At 45.6% G+C, this 22,843-nt stretch overlaps 1 protein-coding gene across 7 annotated transcripts in view; it reads left to right on the forward strand.

Moving 5' to 3' along the window:
* sdk2b (sidekick cell adhesion molecule 2b) overlaps window positions 1-22,843 on the forward strand; it is a 1,143,109-nt gene that overhangs the window by 794,315 nt on the left and 325,951 nt on the right. For all 7 annotated transcript variants that reach the window (XR_005458034.1, XM_038777821.1, XM_038777823.1 and 4 more), the window contains 3 exons: window positions 3,505-3,607; window positions 4,853-5,029; window positions 11,868-12,004. Coding sequence is in view for 6 of the 7 variants with exons in the window: in XM_038777821.1 (XP_038633749.1) it covers window positions 3,505-3,607; window positions 4,853-5,029; window positions 11,868-12,004 (417 nt within the window). In the remaining variant the exon portion in view is untranslated. The remainder of the gene's footprint in view (window positions 1-3,504; window positions 3,608-4,852; window positions 5,030-11,867; window positions 12,005-22,843) is intronic.

Here is a 22,843-nt window from a genome sequence, read left to right on the forward strand (position 1 = left end):
GGTTTTACGTTTCCCCAGGGACAGGCTGACAGATGGATAGGGGACATAAGTTTGGGCACAACGCCATGGGCGCTGTCCTCTCTGCATGTTCGCTCATCCCCACCCCTGTTCACCATGCCAGTTATATGCATAGCAGTGGAGGTGCCAGGCAGCCCACCTACCCATGGGCCAATTGAGATGCTGAAGGCAGGTGGCAGGCAAACAATGCCAAGGTTCCCCTTCCATCTCTGGCCTGCATGTGGGTGGACTTGCAGCTGGGAAGACTAAACTCTTGGAATCATTAAGCAACAATTGTAAACTGTGATGCTGTGTAGGTTTATTTTAGATGAATCAGTTAGAATGGGTTAACCTTACCTGTATTCATCGTCTGTTTCAGCACACTGTACAGCCGCATATGCAGATAATCTGTTATCCTGTCACTATACAGACTTGGATATACTAACGTCACTCAGTGCATGAAGTGATTGTGGTCAGTAGTTTAGTATAAATAGAGGGGCTGTGTTCTATTCAGAGGACCATGTTTTGAACTGTGATATTTTACAGCACTCCAGTATAAAGGTTAGCTTCTGTTTGCTGAAACCAGAGAAGTGCAAACACTAGAACATATGAATGGGTGCCTCTTCATACATTTAATCCGATCAAGGCGGATCTGTTCCTTGTGTTAATTTACCCAATTTTGTTCATATCCCTGACACCCTTATCAAAAAAAACAGTCTTGAAAATTACCATGAATAATCCAGAATCCACACCCTTTGAATGAAGTGAATTTCAAATTTCAACCACAGTATAATAATGAAGCCTTCTAAACCTTTGTATCATTATGGTGAATCTGCACTTCACCCTGACAGCTTTCCCCCACCCAGACGTCACTATATCCTCCCAAAGGTACAGTGCCCAAAACTAAATACAGTTTTCCAGATGGGATCTAACCAAGGGATCTGTGCAGCTGAATTTCAAACACTTAGAAATTCCCTTGAGAGAACATTAGTTCTTTGATTACCTCTTGTACCTATTCACAAACTTTTAATAATTGGCACACAGCAACGAATAAATTCCTTTGCTCTTCTGCAGTCTTCGGTCTCTCACCAGGAGGAAAGCATTCCCTTTTTCCTTCCTCAGATCCAAAGTGAAGACCTCACATTTCTCCTCATTGAATTCACTCAGTATGGCGGCACAGTAGTACAATGGTTAGCACTGTTGCTTCACAGCGCCAGGGGCCCAGGTTCGATTCCTGGCTTGGGTCACTGTCTGTGCGGAGTCTGCACGTTCTCCCCGTGTCCGCGTGGGTTTCCTCCGGGCGCTCTGGTTTCCTCCCACAAGTCCCGAAAGATGTGCTGTCATTCTGAATTCTCCCTTCGTGTACCTGAACAGGCGCCGGAATGTGGCAACTAGGGGCTTTTCACAGTAACTTTATTGCAGTGTTAATGTAAGCCTACTTGTGGCAATAAATATTATTAGTATATTATTATTAAATTATTATTGTTCGCTCACTTAGTCTCTCTACTTCTTTTTGTAACTTTCTGATTCCATTCGCACAATTTGCTGTGCTGTCTAACTTAGTGTCAAATGCACACTTCGGTAGACAAATCAGTTTTTAAGTCATGAATATATATAGTGGAAAAAACTGAGGGCTCAGTAGAGATCAACTTGTTACATTCCAGAGTGTGCTTCCTTTATTTCCACTCTTTTTCTCCCACCTCCCAAGCAATTACTGACCTTTTGTCACAAAGTTGCCTCAAGCCATGCATATTCAGTTTTGCCAACAATAGAGGTTCCATGTAAAAAACAACTCTGGGGGGCAGCATAGTGGCACACCCTCACGGCGCCGAGGTCCCAGGTTCAATCCCGGCTCTGGGTCACTGTCCGTGTGGAGTTTGCACATTCTCCCTGTGTTTGCGTGGGTTTCACCCCCACAACCCAAAGATGTGCAGGCTAGGTGGATTGGCCATGCTAAATTGCCCCTTAATTGGAAAAAATTAATTGGGTACTCTAAATTTATTTAAAAAAACAACTCTGAACCTCTCTCTTGAGGTTTTCATATATTTTTCTGATGACCAGAAAATTGCCGGTTTCATTAAAATAGAGCAATTTTTCAAAGAAATTGAAGGAAAATTAAAGAGAACAAAACTATAGGAATGTTGACACTTGTGGACTCAGTAAGTTTGGAGACAGCTATCCCAATTCCATGAGTTTTTATTTACTAGGATACTATGTTATAATGTAAATGCAGTGATGTTTAAAACAAGTGAACAATCTATGTCAGAGTGCCCTCTACTGATGTTTTGTGAGCACTGCAACACTCAGGTTCCATATTCAATTGTTCCTCTTGGACTTGGTGTTTTCTGAAAATGCCAAGTGTTGTGCCTTTGACACGTACAAAATTCAGCTGCTTCTGGGGAGGTGAAGTGTAATATGTGTTCTGCTGGAGCGTCCACTCAACCAGTATATATTCCGAGGAGCAGATGCCGCAACTGCCCTAGCCCCACTCCAAATCATTGCCAAGATAGATCCATTGTATCTCGAGCACATTATTGACATCTGCATCAATTTTGCTGCTGGAATTGTACTGTGCCTCTCTGATGACAAAGTCACCTGGCGAAGCTCCTCCTCTTCAAATGTGCTGCCACGGAAGCAAATGGGTGTCTTTCAGGATGTAACAAATGCTTCCCAAGATCCTTTCTCTACCAAAGGCTTGGGTTCTTTTCCAGGTTCACAACAGGTCTCTGTTGAGCCTCAAGGAAGGTGCGAACAAGAAAGTATCCTTGGAAATCTGGGGAACCCATCGCAAAACCCCCTAGATATATCTTTGGAATCATTGGACTAGATCCTCCGTCTGTTCACGCAGTGGGATCTTCAGGTCCCACCAATGGTGCACCCCCGCCGCAGGTTTCCCGGCAACATGGGATGGATTCAATGGAAAAGCTCATCCGAAGAACAGCGGGCAACCAAGAAACATTCCGCGAGGAGGCCAGAGATTCTCACCCATTGAATTTACTCAAGGTCGAGTTAGATACATTTCTAATAGACAATGGAGTCAGGGGTTATGGGGAGCATACAGATAGGTGGAGTTAAGACCATAACTAGATCCACCATGATCTTATTGAATGGCAGAGCAAGTTCAGTAGGCTGAATGGCCTAGTCCTGCTCCTAAGTCCTATGTTTCTGTGTCCGCATGTTCCTATCCTCATTGCTGGGGAGGAGGAGCAGGCAGAACAGAACATCATCACACAACGTAGTTGAGTAAAGTTTAAAGGATCATCCACCAATAAGATATAATTCCAGTGCAATTGGATTCAACTCTAAATTCCTGCGGTGCCTCCCCACCTCAATCATAAATTTTCAGTCTTGCTACTTAACCAGTCTGTCCTGCAGTCAGCGGAGGTTGTTATTTCTTTTTAGAAGAAAGGCCTTCGGGGTCAATTTGAATAAAAGGTAACTGGAGACCAATATGTTAATAGGAATCGAAATAATATTAAATTTTAATTTTTATAACTTGCTTTCCAGCTCGCACACGTATCACAAACCCCCCACAGGAACAAAGTGTAATCAAAGGAACCATGGCAGTCCTAACCTGCGGCGTGACCCATGATCCCAATGTTGTAATCAGGTATGGTTTCCAGTCAGATTTCTGAAGAACCATTGGTGACAGTCCTTGACCCGTCCTCAGTCATTCCTGTAGTTAATAATGGATCCAGTGGGATCCGTGTTTATTTCTCAGAGGCTGCACAGTGGTGAGCATTGGAACTAAATTCAATTTGCCTACAATTCTGGATAGCCAGGCAGAAAGGTTATATCTTTCCATTGCTCCTTATGGTTATTTACATCTGTCAGTTTTGGGGATCCAATGGTGAATGAAAGTCATCTTTCAGCAGGATTCACTCTTCACTTTCTGAGGTTCATCGATTACATAACATGACGTGGGGCTCAGAAGGGTGGAGCAATTTTCCGCGCAGCTGTGATAAGCCTGATGGGTGGTTTACTCTCCTCGTACAGTGTTCAATTTTGCTGGAAACTCCAAGGGTTCCCTTTCGGGGGCAAGTTCTGAGTTGAAAAAGGGCTACTTATGGGAACTGCCAAGTCAGAGTGGCTGATGGCATCTGGGCTGTGATTGATTAGGCAATGACACTGAGCCACAAGGAGAACATTAGTGGGGTTGGACTCGCATGACTGTCAATTAGGTGGATTCAGTGGCGGACGATGGGGATGGAGATTTTCCTGCCTCTGCCCTTGAGATCATAAACATATTGAAGCTTGAGCCTGCTTGGTTCTCATTCATTATACAGCACTTGGGAAAATAATTGCAGTGGGAGGGAAAAGGATTTTAAAACAGTATTAAAAGACTTTTCAATTGGTCTTCAGCTGCTTGGTATCCTATGTTGCAAGGCCAAGAGACATGAAGCGTTGATCAACAAGGATGTAAATTGCACAAAAATACTATCTAAAGGTCTATTATCAGTTGTGATCTAATCCATTCCATTGACTCAGTGCAAATGATTGTCAAGTCCAGGGTCCTCTAATAAATTTGCAGGCCCAATCTCAGGTTCTGCAAAGAGCTGTGTAGTGAGTTTGTGACTCAACTCACCAGACTGTAGGTTTCGTACAGTTGGTGCTTCAGTGAGAACCAGGCAATCCATTGGAGCATTGACTTTCAAGCTTATCTGGAGTTTGAAGGAGGAAATGCCCAGCCCTGCCACTTACTCAGTTCTGTTCCCTCAGTTAACCAAAACAAAAATCAACAATCGGACCTGTTGAGCTTCCGGTTGGTGTTTGCTATTGGAAACAAGTATCAGTATTAAAATGTGTTAATCCTGTGATATTTAGCACTGTGGCATTCTCTGCCCTTCTTATGCAGACATGTGTGGCAGAAGAATGGGGCTGTGATTGATGTGGATGCCATCCCACGTATGCGACTTGATGAAGCAGGGACGTTGTACATCTCTCAGACCTGGTCAGGAGATATTGGATTATACACTTGCAAAGTGCTATCAGTAGGAGGGAATGATTCTCGCAATGCTCAAGTTAGAGTCAGGTAAGTGAGGAATTTAATTACATGATCTGAAAGCACTTGAAAGCCACATTCATGCTATTATATTCCTACACCAAAAATTGCCTGGAGCAGCGCTATAGCCTAAATTACCCTGCATCAGGGCAGCAGTGTAGCACAAGTGGATAGCACTGTGGCTTCACAGCACCAGGGTCCCAGGTTCGATTCCCTGCTGGGTCACTGTCTGTGCGGAGTCTGCACGTTCTCCCCGTGTCTGCGTGGGTTTCCTCCGGGTGCTCTGGTTTTCTCCCACAGTCCAAAGACGTGCAGGTTAGATGGATTTGCCATAATAAATTGCCCTTGGGTTAGGAGGGGTTATTGGGTTGCGGGGATAGGGTGGAAGTCAGGGCTTAAGTGGGTCTGTGCAGACACTATGGGCCAAATGGCCTCCTTCTGCACTGTATGTTCTATGTCACTGCCCTAAGAGGCACCAAAGCAACCCCTCAAGTGGTGGCTTTGTTACATTGTTCTGATAGAACTGTTGAAAGTATAAAAAATATTTAAAGAGGTTAGTAGAAATGTAATAATGGTAATGTTAGGTGCATATAAAAATGAATTAGGATGGGGAATAACTCAGGCAGGCAGTTAATTTACTTATTATATTTAAAAAATCCAGGGAACTGTGAACCAGTTAGTTTTGCTTCAGTGGCGAGATGGACAATGAAATCAAGTGGGAACCAAAAATATCACAAAGATTGGTCAGTATGGATTTTAAAGTTCCTGTGAGATAGGAAAACAACAAAAGAGATAGTAGGAGTTGACTCTACGGTGTATGAAATCTGCTTCACCAATCAATACAATCTTTGAGCTGATCAGGAGCTTCACGTCCACTTTTCTGCTTGCTCACCATGACCTTTGATTCCCCGAAAGGCCAAAACATTTTTCTATCCCAGCCTTAAATATAGTCTTACAGAAGCTTACAGAACCTCCTGGGAAATGAAAAAAATGAAAATCACTTATTGTTACGAGTAGGCTTCAATGAAGTTACTGTGAAAAGCCCTTAGTCGCCACATTCTGGCGCCTGTTCGGGGAGGCTGGTACGGGAATCGAACCGTGCTGCTGGCCTGCTTGGTCTGCTTTAAAAGCCAGCGATTTAGCTGAGTGAGCTAAACCAGCCCCTAAAATCGCTCATTGTCACGAGTAGGCTTCAAATGAAGTTACTGTGAAAAGTCCCAAGTCGCCACATTCCAGCGCCTGTTCAGGGAGGCTGTTACGGGAATCGAACCGTGCTGCTGGCCTGCTTGTTCTGCTTTCAAAGCCAGCGATTTAGCCCAGTGTGCTAAACAGCATCCCAAAGATTTACAACCGGTTGAGTGAAGAAATTTCTTCTCATTTTAGTCCAAAATGATCAGCGCCATACCCCGAGACTGTTCCCCCACGTTCTACATTCCCGAGACAGCCGAAACAACTTCTCAGAGTCTACCCTGCCAAGCCTCTTCAAACTCTTTATGTGTTTAAATGAGATCATATCTCATTCTTCTAAACTCCAGAACAGAGACCCAGTTTACTTAGCCTCTCATCATAGGACAACTCTCTCATCTCAGTGACCAATTTAGTGAACCTCCACTGTACTGCTTCCAATGCAAGTCTATCCTTCCTTACGTTTGGAAACCAAGATTGCCCACGATATTCCAGGTTTGGTCTTACCAAAGTCCTGTACAATTCCAACAAGGTTTCTTTAACTCTTGTACTCCAATTGGCTTGAACCAATGGCCAACGTGCCATTTGCACTCCGAATTGATTGTTGTGCCTGCATGCTAACTTTCAGCTCCTTGAACGATCGCACCCAAGTGTCCCTGAAGACAAAACGTACAGTTTCACACCTTGTAACAAATACGCTATTCTGACGCAGAAGTAAATAACCTCACACTTCCCCCATATTATACAGAATCTGTCATCTTGTTGCCCACTCACTTAATGTGCGGGATTCTCCGTTGCATCAGCAGCGCACCCACGCCGGTGGATTTCCCACTGGCAAGGCATGGCTACAATGGGAAATCCCATTGGCAGGTGGCGGGAACGGAGAATCCCACTGCCGGCAAGGGTTGGCTGTCACGGGACACGTGGTTGGCCGATCGGAGAATCCCATCCAACATGTCTATATCTCTTTGCAGCCTCTCTGTGCCCCACTCATAACTTACATTTCCACCTATCTTTGCATTGTCAGAAATCTTAGACACATTTCTCGATCTCTTTGTCTAAGTTATTAACAGAGATTGTAAACAGCTGAGACCCAGCACACTGATCTTTGTAGCATGCACTACCACAGCCTGTCAACTGGAGAATGCCCCATTAATACCTATTCATTGCTGCCTGTCCATTAACCAATCCTCTATCCATACTAATGTAATATCACCAACTCCATGACCCTTTATGTTGCTTGCCTATTAACATTTTGTGTGGCACGTTATTGAATGTCTTTTGAAAATCTAGGTACACTAAGGGCACAATTCACCCAAAAAATGACTATGGGCTGGATTCTTGCACCCCGCCCGCCGCAGAATCGCCATGGGCGGAACGCAGACCATGTCAAGTTCCATTCACCTTGGGCGGGATTTCCGGTCGCCAGGCGGGCGCGGCCAGAGAATCCCGCCCTAAGTGTCATTTTGGGCAGGTTTGGTGGGGTGATTCCCGACAGCTTTCTGAGTGAGATACAGATCGGTAGTCACCCACACTTAGTCATTTTTTTGGTGCTTGAGAGTTTTTCCCCAGTCAATCCCACACTTAGAAATAATTTATTTTTGCAGTGGGGAACTGAGACCCTGTCAGTTCTAACCTGGCACCCTGGTTGGCACTGCCAGTGTGCCTGGGTGCCCTGCCCTGTCCCCGACCAACCGAAGGGCTCCAATGGCCTCCAAGACCCAAGGAGCAGCCACCATGCTTGGTCCCCGTTTGTGGAGAACAGTACTAATCGTTTTCTGAGTGAGGCCTCGCCAGTATGGTCAGTGACTCCCGGGACTGGGAGACTGTGGGCGAGATTCACCCATTCGGCGGCAGAGCGTCCAGGCAACACGACGGCGTGAACGGGCCGTTGGGAGTACCGATTCTGACCCCGATAGGGGGCCAGCACGGCGCTCCAGCCTCCCATTCCGGCGCGCACTGTGCGCCGCGCCAACCCGCACATGCACGGAGGCCTCCCTCAATGTGCCAGGCCCGGCGCAACATGGCGCGGGAGTTCAGAGGCCGGCGCGTAAGAAAATAGGCCCGGGGAGCAAGAGCCCGGTCCGCCGATCGGTGGGCTCCAATCGCGGGCCAGGCCCCATCGGAGGCACCCCCTGGGGTCGGAGCCCTCATCCCCCACCACCTCCCCACAGGCCGCCCCCCGACCCTGCGCGCAGAGTTCCCGCCGGCTGCGAGCAGGTGTGGACGGCGCCGGCGGGACTTTGCCTTTTTAGAGCAGCCGCTTGGCCCATCCGGGCCGGAGAATCGGTGGCCAGGCCGCGTAGAGCGGCCCGCAACTGGTGTCGTGCCAATCACATTGGCGCCGATTCTCCACTCCAAGGAGAATTGCGTGCCAGCGTCGGGGCTGCGGGGCGCAGTTGCGGGGATTCTCCGGCACGGGGCTGGGAGAATCCCGCCCTGTGGCTTCAACACGATCGCGCATATTGAGATGAGCCTCACAGCTCATTTAAATATGATAATCTGGATCAGACGCAACTGTTTGATGGCTCTTTACAGGTTTCTAAAACACTTTCCATTTTCAGACTTTTGCAACCTTTTAAGCTCCTTCTAATTTAATGCTTTCCTTAATTTCTGAGTAAACCATAGATGGATATTTCTTGCTGCATTTTTGTTTTTCAATAGAATGTACTTTTGTTGAAGATTTTGCTTTTTCTTTTCTTTTTTTAAAATAAATTTAGAGTATCCAATTATTTTTTTCCGATTAACGGGCAATTTAGTGTGGCCAATCCACCTACCCTGCACATCATTGGGTTGTGGAGATGAGACCCATGCAGACACAGCGAGAATGTGTAAACTCCACACGGACAGTGACCCTTGGACCTCGGAGCCATGAGGCAACAGTGCTAACCATGGTGCTACCATGCTGCCCCGAATATTTTGCATTCTTTCCGAAATGTTTCTCACTTTATTTATAGCCATACCCTTTACTCTGTTTACCCAATCGACCTTCACCAATTCTACCCTTGTATCTATGTCATTGATTTTGTTTAAATTTAAGATTCTTGCTTGTGATTAGAAGATGTTGCTTTCAAACTCAACATGGAATTCAACTATAATATGATGAATAGTTCTCATTGGATGTTTCATGATAATTAACCCTGCCTCATTACATAATACTAGATTTCAAATAACATTTGATTGCACAACATATTGCTCCAGGAAGAAACACAAAGGTGGTCTAGAAAAGCCTTTTTAGGTTGTGAAAGGGAAAAGATTAGCAAGGCAAATGTGGGTCCATTACAGGCAGAGACAGGAGAATATGGAAATGGTGGAGAAACTAAACAGTCACTTTGTGTCTGTCTTCACAGAGGAAGACACATAAAGTCTCCCAGAAGTACTAGAGAACCAAGGGACTTGTGAAAAGACCAACTGGAAGAAATTAGTTGGAATAAGGAGATAGCACTCATAAAAAATAATTGGATTGAAGGTTGACAAATTCCCTGGACCAGATGAGCTGGATCCCAGAGTGTTGAAGGACGTGGTTGTCGAGATAGTGGGTACATTGGTGATTATCTTTCAAAATTCTATGGATTCTGGAAAGATTCCTGCAGACTGGAAAGTGGCAAATGTGGCGACTAGGGGCTTTTCACAATAACTTCATTGCAGTGTTAATGTAAGCCTACTTGTGACAATAAAGATTATTATTATTATAAATGTAATCCCACTATTTAAGAAAGGAGGGATCAAGAAAACAGGGAACTCTGGACCTGTTAATTTGATGTCAGTAGTAGGGAAACTGTAAAATCATATTATAAAGGATGTGAGAACTGGACACTTAGAAAATAATGATATGATTGGGCAGAGTCAATATGGATTCATGAAAGAGAAATCATGCTTGACAAACCTGTTGGGGTTTTTTGAGGATGTTTCCTGTATCATGGGTAAAGGAGAACTAGTGGATGTGGTGGATTTTCAGAAGGCCTTTGAAAAGGTCCCACACAGGACGTTAGTAAACACATTTAGAACACATGGGATTAGAGGTAATGTACTGGTATGGATTGAGAATTGGTTAAGACAGGAGATGGAGCATAGGAATAAATGGGTCATTCTCAGGGTGGCAGGCTGTTACTAGTGGGGTACTGCAATGATCAGTGCTTGGGCCACAGCTGTTTACAATCTGGGGAGTGAGGACCAGGTGCAATATTTCCAAATTTGTTGATGACTCAAAACTAGGTGGGAAGTTGTGATGAGGATGTAAGGAGGCTCCAAGGGGATTTGGATAGACTTAAGTGAGTGGATTGATGGAATATAATGTAAAGAAGGGTGAAGTTATCCACTATGGTAGAAAAAAGCAGAAAGGCACAGTATTTTGTAAATGGTGAGGCATTGGGATGTGTCAGTGTCCAATGGGACCTTGTTCATGAGTCTCTAGAAAGGTAGTATGCAGGTGCAGCAAGCAATTAGGAAGGTAAATAATAAGTTGGCCTTCATCACAAAGGCATTTGAGTACAAGAGTAAAGATGTCTTGCTGCAATTGTATAGTGCCTTGGTGAGACATCATCTGGAGTGTTGTACACAGCGTTCGTCTCCTTAACTAAGAAAAGATATACTGCCATAAAGGGAGTGCAATGAAACTTCAACAGATTAATCTCTGGGATGGCGGGATTGTTTTAAGAAAGATTGAGAAAACTGGGTCTGTATTCTCTAGAGTTTCAAAGGACGAAAGGTGACCTCATTGAAACTTACAAAAAGAGTCTATAACCAGGAGAGACAGTCTCAGAATAAGAGGCCGGCCATTTAAAACAGAGCTGAGGGTTTCATTCACTTAGAGAATGGTGTATCTTTGCTATTCTCTCCCCCAGAGGGCTGCAGAAGCTCAATCACTGAGCATATTCAAGACAGAAATTGATAGATTTCTGGATACCAATGACATCAAGGGATACGGGGATATTGGGGGAAAATGGAGTGGAAATAAATGATCAGCCATGATCTATTTGAATAGCAGAAGAGGCTTAACAGGATGAATGGCCTAATCCTATGTTGTTAAAAGAGAAGGCTGAGGGGTAACCTAAAAGAGGTCTATAATATCTGGAAAGGGATTGATGGGGTAGAAATGGAGAAGCTGTTATTCCTTGTTGGAGTGACCAAAATGGGTGGAGCATAAATAAGATAATCGCAAATAAATCCAAAAGAGAATGCAGGAAATTCAGTCCCACAAAGAGTAGTTAAGGTGAATAGCGTAGAAGTCTTTATGTGGAAGCTAGATAAGCATATGAAGGGAATGAGGAATAGAAAGTTACGTTAGGGTTTGATAAAGAGGGGTGGATAGAGGCTTGGGTGATGCACCAGTTGGGCCGAATGGCCTGTTTCCATGCTGCACTTTATATGTAAAAAGTTCAACCAAGAACAACGTTGAAATGTTCGCACCAACATTATTTGCCACCATTCATCATTTATAGAACTTAAGTTGACAGGAAAGTTTTCATCCAGCTTGATAGGGTCATGAACACAACCTCGTGCAAGATTCAGCAACCATGGTTGAAATATATAAGCAGCATAGTAGATATGTCCTCCATACTATTGGGCTCTTGCTTAGTATGGCTTAGAGACTGAACTGAGCTACCCGAGGAGAAAACCTGGAGAGACAGAAATGGTGGGAAACTTTGGGTTAGTTTATTCGTGCTTTGCTTTCTTGTTCTAGGCAGCTTCCACATGCCCCAGAGAACCTGGCTGCCAAGCTGAGTACAAATGAAAAGAGATCTATCTCCCTGACATGGGCAAAAGCATTCGATGGCAACAGCCCCTTGATTCGCTATGTGTTGGAGGTGTCTGAGAACAGTAAGTGATGCGGCAATTTGTTATTAAGAACGCTTACTGTCTTTGTTGTTGATAAATTTAAAATTAAAAATTATTTTACCACTGCTACTGAATTGTACCATTTCTGAATTGGGCATGCAGCTGCGGTAGCCCACAAGCGTGTCGGAGTGAGTTGCCATTAATCTTTACACAGATGGGTAAATGTCCATAATCACTTTACCTGCCTAAGTATAAACCCGACTTCCGGTAGTGGCCATAGTTTGATCGGTCGCACACAGATTGGAGGTTTTGGCTTTTGGAACTTTCTGCCCATTTGATGGGTGATTTTTGATGACAAATTGTGAGGAGAAAGGGGGGTGGTGGATTCTCCCCCAGGGTGGAATGGTGACGGGGTACCAGACCCAGCAGGAATTGGAGGAGCCACATACCTACTGAGTTTGTTTAATGAGGCACTGGAGAGGGGGGAGTTGTCGGGCACATTGGCAAAGGCCTCCAATTCTTTGATTGTAAAGAAAGATAAGGATCTGCTTGAGTGTGGGTCATCCAGACCCATTTGTTACTAAATACAGACGTAAAGATACTGGCCAATTTGCTGGCAAGGTGACTGGAGGAGTGTATTATGCGCCGGAGGTGGTATCAGAGGATCAGACGGGGTTCTTCAAGGGGCGGCAGCTGTCGAGCAACATTAGTAACATTAGCTACTGAACGTGGTCATGACCCCGTTGGATAGTAGGGAGCCGGAAATGATAGTGTCAATGGGCGCGGAGAAGATCTTTGATCGGGTTGGGTGCCAATATTTGTTTACGACCTGGAGGAGGTTTGGCTATCGGAAGGTGTTTGTTGCATCGGTACGGTTACTTTACATATTCCCCCATGGCAAGTATGCAAATGAATGGGATGGATTTTAAGTACTTTAGGCTGCACAGGGGAATCAGGCAGGGGTGCCCTCTGTCACTACTGTTGTTTGCATTGGCTGGGGATTGTGAGGGAGGCATAGGGGTTGTAAGCCGACAACATTTTGTTACATGTGGCAGACCCGTTGGAGAGTATGGAAAGAATTACAAAGTTGTTGGAAAAATTTGGGGCCCTTTCTGGGTACAAATTGAATGTGGGAAAGAGTGAATGACCTGGGGAAGACTACGAATCTGGGGATTTTGCCATCGGGCTGCTGAGGTTAGGTTACGGAATCTGGGATTCAGGTCACGCATGATTGGGTAACGATTAGCAGGTGGGACTTAACAACACTGGTGGCGGAGGTTGAGGGGGATTTGAGGAGATGGGATGCCTTACCGCTGTCATTGGCAGAGAGGGTGCAGACCATGAAGATGACATGTTGCCCAGGCTCTTTTTTAATCTTTCAGTCCCTGCCGAAGGCCTTGTTTTGTAGGGGGGGACGTTTGATCTCTGGGTTTGTTTGGGCAGGCAAGACGCCGAGGGTCAGTGGGCCATTTTGACGAGGAAGAGGCGAGTGGCCAGGGGGTTTGCGCTCCCACATTGCTGCACTATTACTGAGAAGCTAATGTAGAGAAGGAGAAACAGTGGTGGGCGGGGCGGGGTCTGACTGAGTGCGGGTGGAGGAGGGCTCCTGTAAGGGGTCAATTTAAGGGCTATGGTAACAGCCCAGAGGTGTCATCAATACATTCTGGGGCTGGATTCTCAGATTCTGGGGCTATGTTCCCACGTCGATGTGGAAACGGTGGCGTTTTACACCAGACAAACTGGCGCAAAACGGCCACCCATTCCCCGTTTTGCTGGGGGCTAGCAGGAAGGCAGTAGAGCACCTGGCTCTCTCAGCCGATAGACCCTGGAGAATTGCCCGGTCCGTGGCTGCGCATGCGCATGGCAGCGGCCTGCAGCTGCCGCACCCCTGCAACATGGCAGCGGCAGCTCGCAGACTCGGCCCGCGAAATAGTCCTTCCCTTCCGACGGGTGAGACCATCGCGAAAGCGGCGCTGCCCCCGATTTGTTCGGAAACTTGGATTCTGCAGCCGGTCGCCGAACACGATTTCGGCGTCGGCGACCAGAGAATCCAGCCCCTGGAATCAGTTGCAGAAGCACTTTACGTTTAGGCAGACGGCGTCAGTACAGTGTAGGAATCATAGGTTTGTGCCTAAACGGATGGACGCGATGTATGACAGGTGGCAGAGGTAGGGGTGGGTGAGGGATCCAATTTTAGGAGAACGGTTTGCAGATCTGGCGGTGCTTTAGGATTTTGGTCAAGGGTGGTATCATCACCGGTATAGGCTTGGAAGGCCGAAGGACCTGTTCCCTTGCTGTATTGTTCTTTGTTCAGGAGAAGTTTGAATTACCAAAGGGGAGTGAGTTCAGGTATCTACAGATGATGGATTATGTGCAGAAGGAGCTGTCCATTTTCCCCCAAATACCGGAGTGTACGCTACTGGAAAAACGGTTCTGTCCAAATGAGTGGGTGGAGGTGGTGGGGGGAGATCAGAGACATTTGTGGGTGGTTGGGAAAGAGACGGCGTTAGTGGAAAGAATTAAGGGCGGGTGGGATGAAGAGTTGGGGACCAAGCTGGGGTGGGGGGATACGGGGCTGAGGTGTTGTGTCAGGTCAATTCGACTTTCTCATGTGCAAGCATGAGCTTCATTCAATTCACAGCGCTGCACAGGGTGCACATGACATGGACCCAGATGAGTGGGTTCTTCCCTAGGGTAGAGGATCTCTGAGAGGTGTGGGCGGAGGCCAGCGAACCACACCATTATGTTCTGGGGTGTGCTAAACTGGAGGGTTAGAGGGAAGCTGTGTTCGAGGCTCTGTCGGAGATAGTGGGGTTCAAAGTCGCGCTGTGCCCTTTGGTGGCGATTTTTAGAGTTTGGGAGCTGCTGGGGCCACAGGAGGGGAAGGGGCCGATGTGGTGGCCTTTGCTCCCCTGATTACTTGGCGAAGGGTTTTGCTGAATTGCTGGTTGACAACGCTACTGAGAGTGGCGGAGTGGGTGCGGGACCTGCACGTATTTGTGAGCCTGGAGAAGGTCATGGTCGCCCTAAGAGGGTTGGAGGAAGGGATTTATGCACGGTGCGTCTGTTCCTATCCATGTTCAAGGATCTAGGGCAACACGGTAGCTCCAGGGTCCCAGGTTCGATTCCCAGCTGGGACACTGTCTGTGCGGAGTCTGCACGTCCTCCCCGTGTGTGCGTGGGTTTCCTCCGGGTGCTCCGGTTTCCTCCCACAGTCCAAAAATGTGCGGATTAGGTGGATTGGCCAGGCTAAATTGCCCGTAGTGTCCTAAAAAGTAAGGTTAATGGGGGGATTGTTGGGTTACGGGTATAGGGTGGATATGTGGGTTTGAGTAGGGTGATCATTGCTCGGCACAACATCGAGGGACGAAGGGCCTGTTCTGTGCTGTACTGTTCTATGTTCTATCTATTGTCGCTGGAGGGAGGGGGGGAGAGGGTAGTAGAGAGGGGAAAAATGTTAGCAACTGTGTATAACTATTATGGTTGTGGGTGTTTTTTTTTTTTGTAATCTAACCTTGTTTGAGTTTGGAATAAAATATATTTAAATGAAAAATAAATATAAACACTTTTTAAATCAACTTTGTAGTTAGATGGTATCTTCTGTCCACCTCATTGTCAGCGGTGGTTCCTCGATACATCGATAATGTTAACTCACGGTCACTGGTTATTGCCATTGATCTTCATAAGAACACAGAAGTTAGGAATAGGCCATTTGCCCTTTGAGCCTGCTTCGCCATTCGATAAGATCATGGCTGATCTGATTCTGGCCTCAACTCTGCCTTCCTGTTTGCTCCCATAACCCTTGACTCCTTCATCAGTCAAAAAACTGCCGAACCCTATTAGAGGTCCAGAGTTTAGAGAACACCAAAGTATATCATGGCGTTCACCTGATCCACAACTTTAAATAGATTTTGGTTATGGGGAGCACAAGGGCCCACTTTACAGCTGTGATGCAACAGAGATCTAAAGTGTGTTTAAAACAAAACAATGTTTATTCTATGAATCCAGTTAACATTTTATAAACACACAGTAAATAGTTTATCAACTACCAACCCTGACCACCCCCCAAAAGATACAGTACTCTATAGATAACCCTTAATAACTTACCAAACAACATCCACAAGTTAAATCCTTTTTAAAATAAAGACAGCAGGTTTAAATGCTCTACAGAAACAGGTATTACTTTGAAATCATCAGTGATCTGGAGACATTCTTTAGCTTGAAGAGAGAGAGATCATTATCCAGCTGCTTGCTTTGAATGCAGCAATCCACCTCTGAAAACGAAACCAAAAACACACTTTATCTGCCAGCTCAAAAACCAAAGTGAAAGACAGACAGCCCAGCTCCACCCACACACTGACATCACTGCAGCTATTTGATAAACACCCATTTCTTAAAGGTATGTCCACCTGCCCAACCCAAACATGAATAAATTCAGTACTCCAGCCTCCACTGCTTTCTGGGGAAGAGAATGCCACAAACTAACAACCCTCTTGAGAGAAAAAAATTGTCTCCTAGTTTTCGCCTCTCCCACAAGAGGAAACATCCTCTCGCTATCCGCCCTATCAAGTTCATCCAGGATCTTAAATGTTTCAATAAAATCACCTCTTACTCTTCATAAATGTCAGTGAGTTTAGGTCACTGTTCAACCCTTCTTCATTGGAAGTCCTTAATCCCTGAAATGGGTTGTGTGCCTTCTCTGAACTATTAATAACACAATCATATCCTTTTTCAAATAAGACCAAAACTGTACTTAAAGGGGCTGGTTTAGCACAGTGGGCTAAACAGCTGGCTTGTAATGCAGAACAAGGCCAGCAGCGCGGGTTCAATTCCTGTACCAGCCTCCCCGAACAGGCGTCGGAATGTGGCGACTAGGGGGTTTTCACAGTAACTTCATTGAAACCCACTTGTGACAATAACCGATTATTATTATTATTAAATGTGATGTAACCAAGGCCTTGTACTGCAGCAATCAAACTTCCCGACTTTTATGTTCCACTCCACTTGCCATAAACACCAGCCTTCCGTTCACCTTCTTAATCACTTGCTTCTTTATCGTCTGCAGTAACCTGCATATTGGACTTGGAGCTATGAAATCACGGCAACCCTGACTGGGGCTATCAGGGGAAGGAAGAATGGCCAGGGAATTCTCGGGTACTACCTATTGGTTAGTTGATGAATGGGAGATTGTGGCTGAAGCAGACAGAATGTTGGCTGTGCAAAGAAAAACCTGCAGGGTGGACATTGCCATTCCCTTTTGTTCTGACTCCTTTGGACATACTAACTTGATGTGCAAGTATTGGGAACTTAAGCATCAAGAGATCCATGCTTTATATTATCAAGGATAATTGCAACCACAAAGTTACAATTATCGTAAGTGTTAGAGCAATAAGAGCACTGAGTGTAAAGCAGAAGAAAGAAATCAGACATCATCCACTCATGTTATATGTGACAGACGAACATGTCAATCTTTGTTGGTGGTCAATGACAGCTTTACTAATCTCTGTCATTTGAAGCTAATTTAAAATAGGCATTTTCTATCGCTAGAAGCAAATTACTGCGAATGCTGGAATCTGAAACAAAAACAGAAAATACTGGATAATCTCAGTAGGTCTGACAGCATCTTCTATAGCTAGTTGATTGGTTGGTTTTTGCAAGTGTAAGCATCCCTGTGACAGTGTGTGTATTTAGTGAATATGGAACACTAAGAAGAACCTGTTACAATCTGTTATCCCTTCAATGAGTAATCGTTAAGTGTTTCTTTTTTTATAATTATAATTTGTGTTCCTTTTCAGACCCGTCATTCATTTCTGCAGAAACTAGTTTTGTTAAAAGCACAATGTGAAAGATTTCCAAGTAATTGCCAATTCCTGGTCACAAAGCATTTTTAAACAGGGGATTAATTATCCCAGTCTCATCTTACAAATGTTAATCTATTTAATTATCATTCTCGATCAGCTCAATTTGGCATCTGACTGTTATGTATCTATTGGGTGTAGCTAGTGTAGCCTTGAGACATCCCAAAATTCTTATTACTGGTTAAAATATAAATTACCAACCTCAATTCATGTGAAGTCTTTTTTGCCGACAGAACGTGCTTTAGTCCAACTGTGTGATTCAACAGATGTCATTGTTGAATTCAAATAATTTGAAACACAACACAGATGGTCATTAGCAAAATGATCCTTGCATGAATCAATGTGGCATGTGCACCATTCACTATTGCTGGGTATATAATCAAAGCTGCTGATTTAGTTCCCGCTAGAAAATGAGCGATTCACAGAAAATGGCTCAGAATCTCTTTGATGGAATTTGATTTCATCAGCCATGATCTTAATGAAGCATGGAAAGGGGCATGAGAGGTTAATGCTGAAAGGTTGCTTTCTCTTGTGGGGGAATCTGGAACTGGGGGGCACAGTTTCAAAATAAGAGCTCTCCCATTTCAGAAAGAGGTGAGTAGGAATTTCTCCTCTCAGGGGGCATTAGTCTTTGAAACGCTTACCCCTAACAAGCAGTGGAGGCTGCTTCATTGAATATATTCAAGATTGATTGAGACGGATTTTTGATTAACAAAGGAGTCAAGCAGGGTGGCCAACCGTCCCAGATTTGGCAGGACAATCCTGTGATTTGGCCTCTTGGATCGCATCCGGGGTCAGGTTTCCACAGGACATGTTTTGCCCTGATTTTCTTCTGGCCCAGATCTCTACTGAAAGCATTGTATCAGCACATGGATTGATCACAACAGGGAGGGATTTTCACAGTAACTTCATTGCAGCATTAATGTAAGCCTATTTGTGTCTGTTTGGGGCTTTGAGTGGTGGAGCCGGCAGCATCAGAACCAGAACGGGTCGCAAGTGCGGGCTGCCCCCTGTACCCCCCCCCCCCCCCCCCCCAAACCACGTATTCAAAAGTGTGACAAAATATGTTTGATTAAAATGTATAGGGCGTGATTGAATGGCCACCCCATACCCGAAAGGCAGCTCCCGGGATCTACCTAGCTCACAACGCCTCGCGAGATCTAATGTGTTCTCACGAGATGTTGTGATGCAAATCCCGCCCATTGTAGGCATGATCACCTTTTGGCAAATCTGCATATTAGAGCTAGACAGCTAGCCTCACTGTAATATGCAATTTCCCGAGGCACCCGAGGCGTTGGATCTTTCCCCTTTGCCTCGGAGACCTCCGGCGAGCTTCGTTCAGTGCTGGCCTCCACAAATGGGGACCAGATGGAATGGCAATTGTGGGGGTCTCCCAGGGGATCGGAGGCCCCCAGGTGACTTGCCCTTTGGGCAGGGTGACACTCTGGCACTGTTGGTGCCACCAGGGCACCCTGGTAGTACCAGCCTGTTATCCTGGTAGTGCCAGCTAGGTGCAAGCCTGGCACTACCAAGGTGCCCAGATGGAATTTGCAGCTGGTAGGGGTACTGCCAGTGTAGCAGGTTGGCACTGCCAAGGTGCCAAGCTGGTATTTTTGCACACGATGACGATTGGTATGAGATTGCCCTGCATGGGTTTTGAGGGTTGCGGGGGCCCCCGCGGATCCCCTCATAGTGAGTTGGGGCTTGGGGGGGGGGAGGGTCGGGGGCCATGTGAGGACTCCAGAGATCGGGATGCCTCAGCGCAGAAAACAGGGCTATGTGTGGCCTTGGCTGCGCGTTCCCTGCTGAGGCCCCCTTTGCAACCCTAGTGCCATTCAATGACGTTATGTACCTCGACGACTGCGAGTGCCAGGAAACACGCGTCTAAATGCGCTCGCTATGGGATTTTGTTCCCATTTAGTTAAATTGCGGCCATAGTCTTTCAATAAATTAAGATTATATATAACTATGCAATTGCTTTGGCGCAGTCATTGTAAATATTTGCTCCACTGCAGCAGATCAGAAGCCCCATTGTTTAGTAGAAATTAGTTTAAAATCCTGCCACCTTCCCTGTTATCTCTTATCATACCAGCTTCCCCAAACAGGCGCCGGACTGTGGCGACGAGGGGCTTTTCACAGTAACTTCATTTGAAGCCTACTTGTGACAATAAGCGATTTTCATTTCATTCGTACAGACAAAAATTCCAGGTTTAATCTTCGATCAATTCATTTCAGCTGGAGACTGGTATGGCTGTATTATTGGATTTTACTGAGGTTAGGAAGAATATTAGAAAGAGTTCCAGCTCATTGCTATTTGGTGACTTCCTTGCTTGAATTGTGATTATTGAGTTAGGATACATATGGGACGGTGCCAGTGGTGATTCCTCACCCCCAATTCAATCCTCCCTCCAACACACACCCCAACAGCCTGTCAACATTGAGCTTGGCCGATAATTGCTAAATAACAGTGAGAGCCTGACACTAATGTGGCGGTGCAGCGAAGGTTCATTTGATTGATACCTGAGGTGAGAGTTGTTTTATGATGTGAGGGCGAGTGGAATGGGCCAATACCCTCTGGAGTTTAGAAGAACGAGAGATGATCTCATTGAAATAAATAAGATTCTGAGGGGACTTGACCGGTTGATGCTGAGAGACTGTTTACACTGACTGAAGAGTATAGAACAGGGGGGGGTGCACATCCTCGGAATAAAAGGTCAATCATTTAAGGCTGAGATGGTGAGGAATTTCTCCTCTCAGAAGGTTGGAAATCTTTGGAATTCTGTACCACTGAAAATATTATTGGGAGGCTGGCGTACTGAAGAAAAGCTTCACTTTACATTGCTTATCTTGCCAAGACATTCCTCGTCCCAGTCCAGGGAGGAGGGGAGCATGGCAATCCAGTCTCAGTTCAGACATTATAAGGGCAGAATTCGGCCATTCGGCCCACCGAGTCTGCTCTGCCGTTCTATCATGGCTGCTCAAGGGCAGCACGGTAGCACAGTGGTTAGCACATTTGCTTCACAGCTCCAGGGTCCTGATTCGATTCCCAGCTTGGGTCACTGTCTGTGCACGCTCTCCCCGTGTCTGCATGGGTTTCCTCCAGATACTCCGGTTTCCTCCCACAGTCCAAAGATGTGCAGGTTAGGTGGATTGGCCACGCTAAATTGCCCTTCGTGTCGCTAAAGGTTAAGTGGGGTTACTGGGTTACGGGGATAGGATGGAGGTGTGGGCTTGAGTAGGGTGCTCTTTCCAAGGGCTGGTGCAGACTTGATGGGCCGAATGGCCTCCTTCTGCACTGTAAATTCTATGATTCTATGTTCCTCATCTGCTGGATTGCGAAATCGACCAGAGCATCTCCTCCGTAGAATACAGGACCTAGGAGCGGGAGTAAGAAATTTAGCTTGCCAAGCCTAACACCCTCAATGTGATCATGGCTGATCCCATCCTGCCCTCAACTCCACCGTCCTGTCCGTTCTCCATAACCCTTCAACCCATTACCAATGAAAAATCTGTCGCTAACTCCTCCTTAAATTGTCCCTGGCAAGATTGTTGTCCACAGGGCATTGACATAACATCATGCGCATCTGTCTTGGAGGTCTCAAGCATGATAATGGGCCATAGATGTCACACGTGATCTGGGGAAGCATCTACAACCTGAACATGGGGCAAAGCTAGTGTGGGGGCACTCAAAGGTCTTAGCGAGAGGAGGGCTGGTGTGAGTGTTTATAAATTTCACTATACCAGAGACTTTGCAATGGGGCGGGGCAAGTTCCATCCAGGTCATAGGCTCATCCGCTATCACAATGGCTTAAAAGATTAAAGTGGGAGGATTGAGAGATCTTGGAACAAGGGAAACCTCAATATCATGCCCCACCTAGACTCTCAGAGAGGGGCCAAGATTCTCTGGCACTGAGACCTCAGCACCAACATCTTACAACAGCAGATTTCAAGTCAATGAATATATATTTAGCAATGAAGTGGACAGTACTGTGCGAAAACATGCCATTGTGGCTTGCGACATTAAAACCATTTTCTGCGCCTGTCACTGCGCTCAGTGTGCGGAATGTAAAACTCTGACCTTAGATTCTCAACTGTTGAGGCTGCTGCCAAGCAATATTCTTCCAGGCCTTTCCATGTGTGTTTTTGCACCCATTTAGTCATAGATATCTAAACTGTAGACAGAAATGTGCCTCATGGAGTACAAATGATATGGAATAATGTTTTCATTCCCATTCTACCATATGTGAAAAGAAAATTAGCACCTGTATAAAAATGAGTCTTGTAGCTTGAGGTTGATTTCCCTCAGCTATACTTGAATACGATTTTGCTTCTCTTGCCCTTATACAACCTAAGGGCTAAAGATGAAGGGGCATGTATAAAACTTGAGTTATTCCATTGTAAGAGGCTTTGCTGGGTGGGTTAATAGGCAGGAGGAATGAACATCGATTGCACCTGTCTCTACAATACCCTTAATTCAAAATCCACATCTTGCACATCTTTTCATGTCCTTGTTCCACCTGACCCCTGCCATCTCCTCCAGCCTTATGATCTGTTGATACATTGTCTTCTTTTGAATCTTGTCTCCCAAACATCTCCTCCCATGCCCATTTCCTCACTATTTGCTGACGCACTGACAAGAACAGTATTATCCAGTACATTAGCCACATGGAGCTAATTAGGAATCCACATGTGATGAGATCAGCAAGTTCTAGAGCCAATCAGGGAGCAGGTTATACTAGGCCTGGTATTGTGCAATAAAATAGGATTAATTAACAATTTCATAATGAGGGTGCTTCCAGGTAACAGTAATCATAATATGATTGAATTTTACATTCAGTTTGAGGGGAAGAAGAGTGGGCCTAAGACTAGCATTTTAAGCTGAAATAAGGGAAATTATGAGGGCATTAAAGCAGAACCAGCAAAAGTGAACCTCCAAGTGAGGTTAATAGAGATGCAGTGGCAGACATTTAAGGGGATATTTCAGAATACGCAGAATAGATACATTCTACCGAGAAATAAAAAT

This window comes from Scyliorhinus canicula, chromosome 18, assembly GCF_902713615.1.
Source record: "Scyliorhinus canicula chromosome 18, sScyCan1.1, whole genome shotgun sequence".
Classification (NCBI taxonomy): Eukaryota; Metazoa; Chordata; class Chondrichthyes; order Carcharhiniformes; family Scyliorhinidae; genus Scyliorhinus; species Scyliorhinus canicula.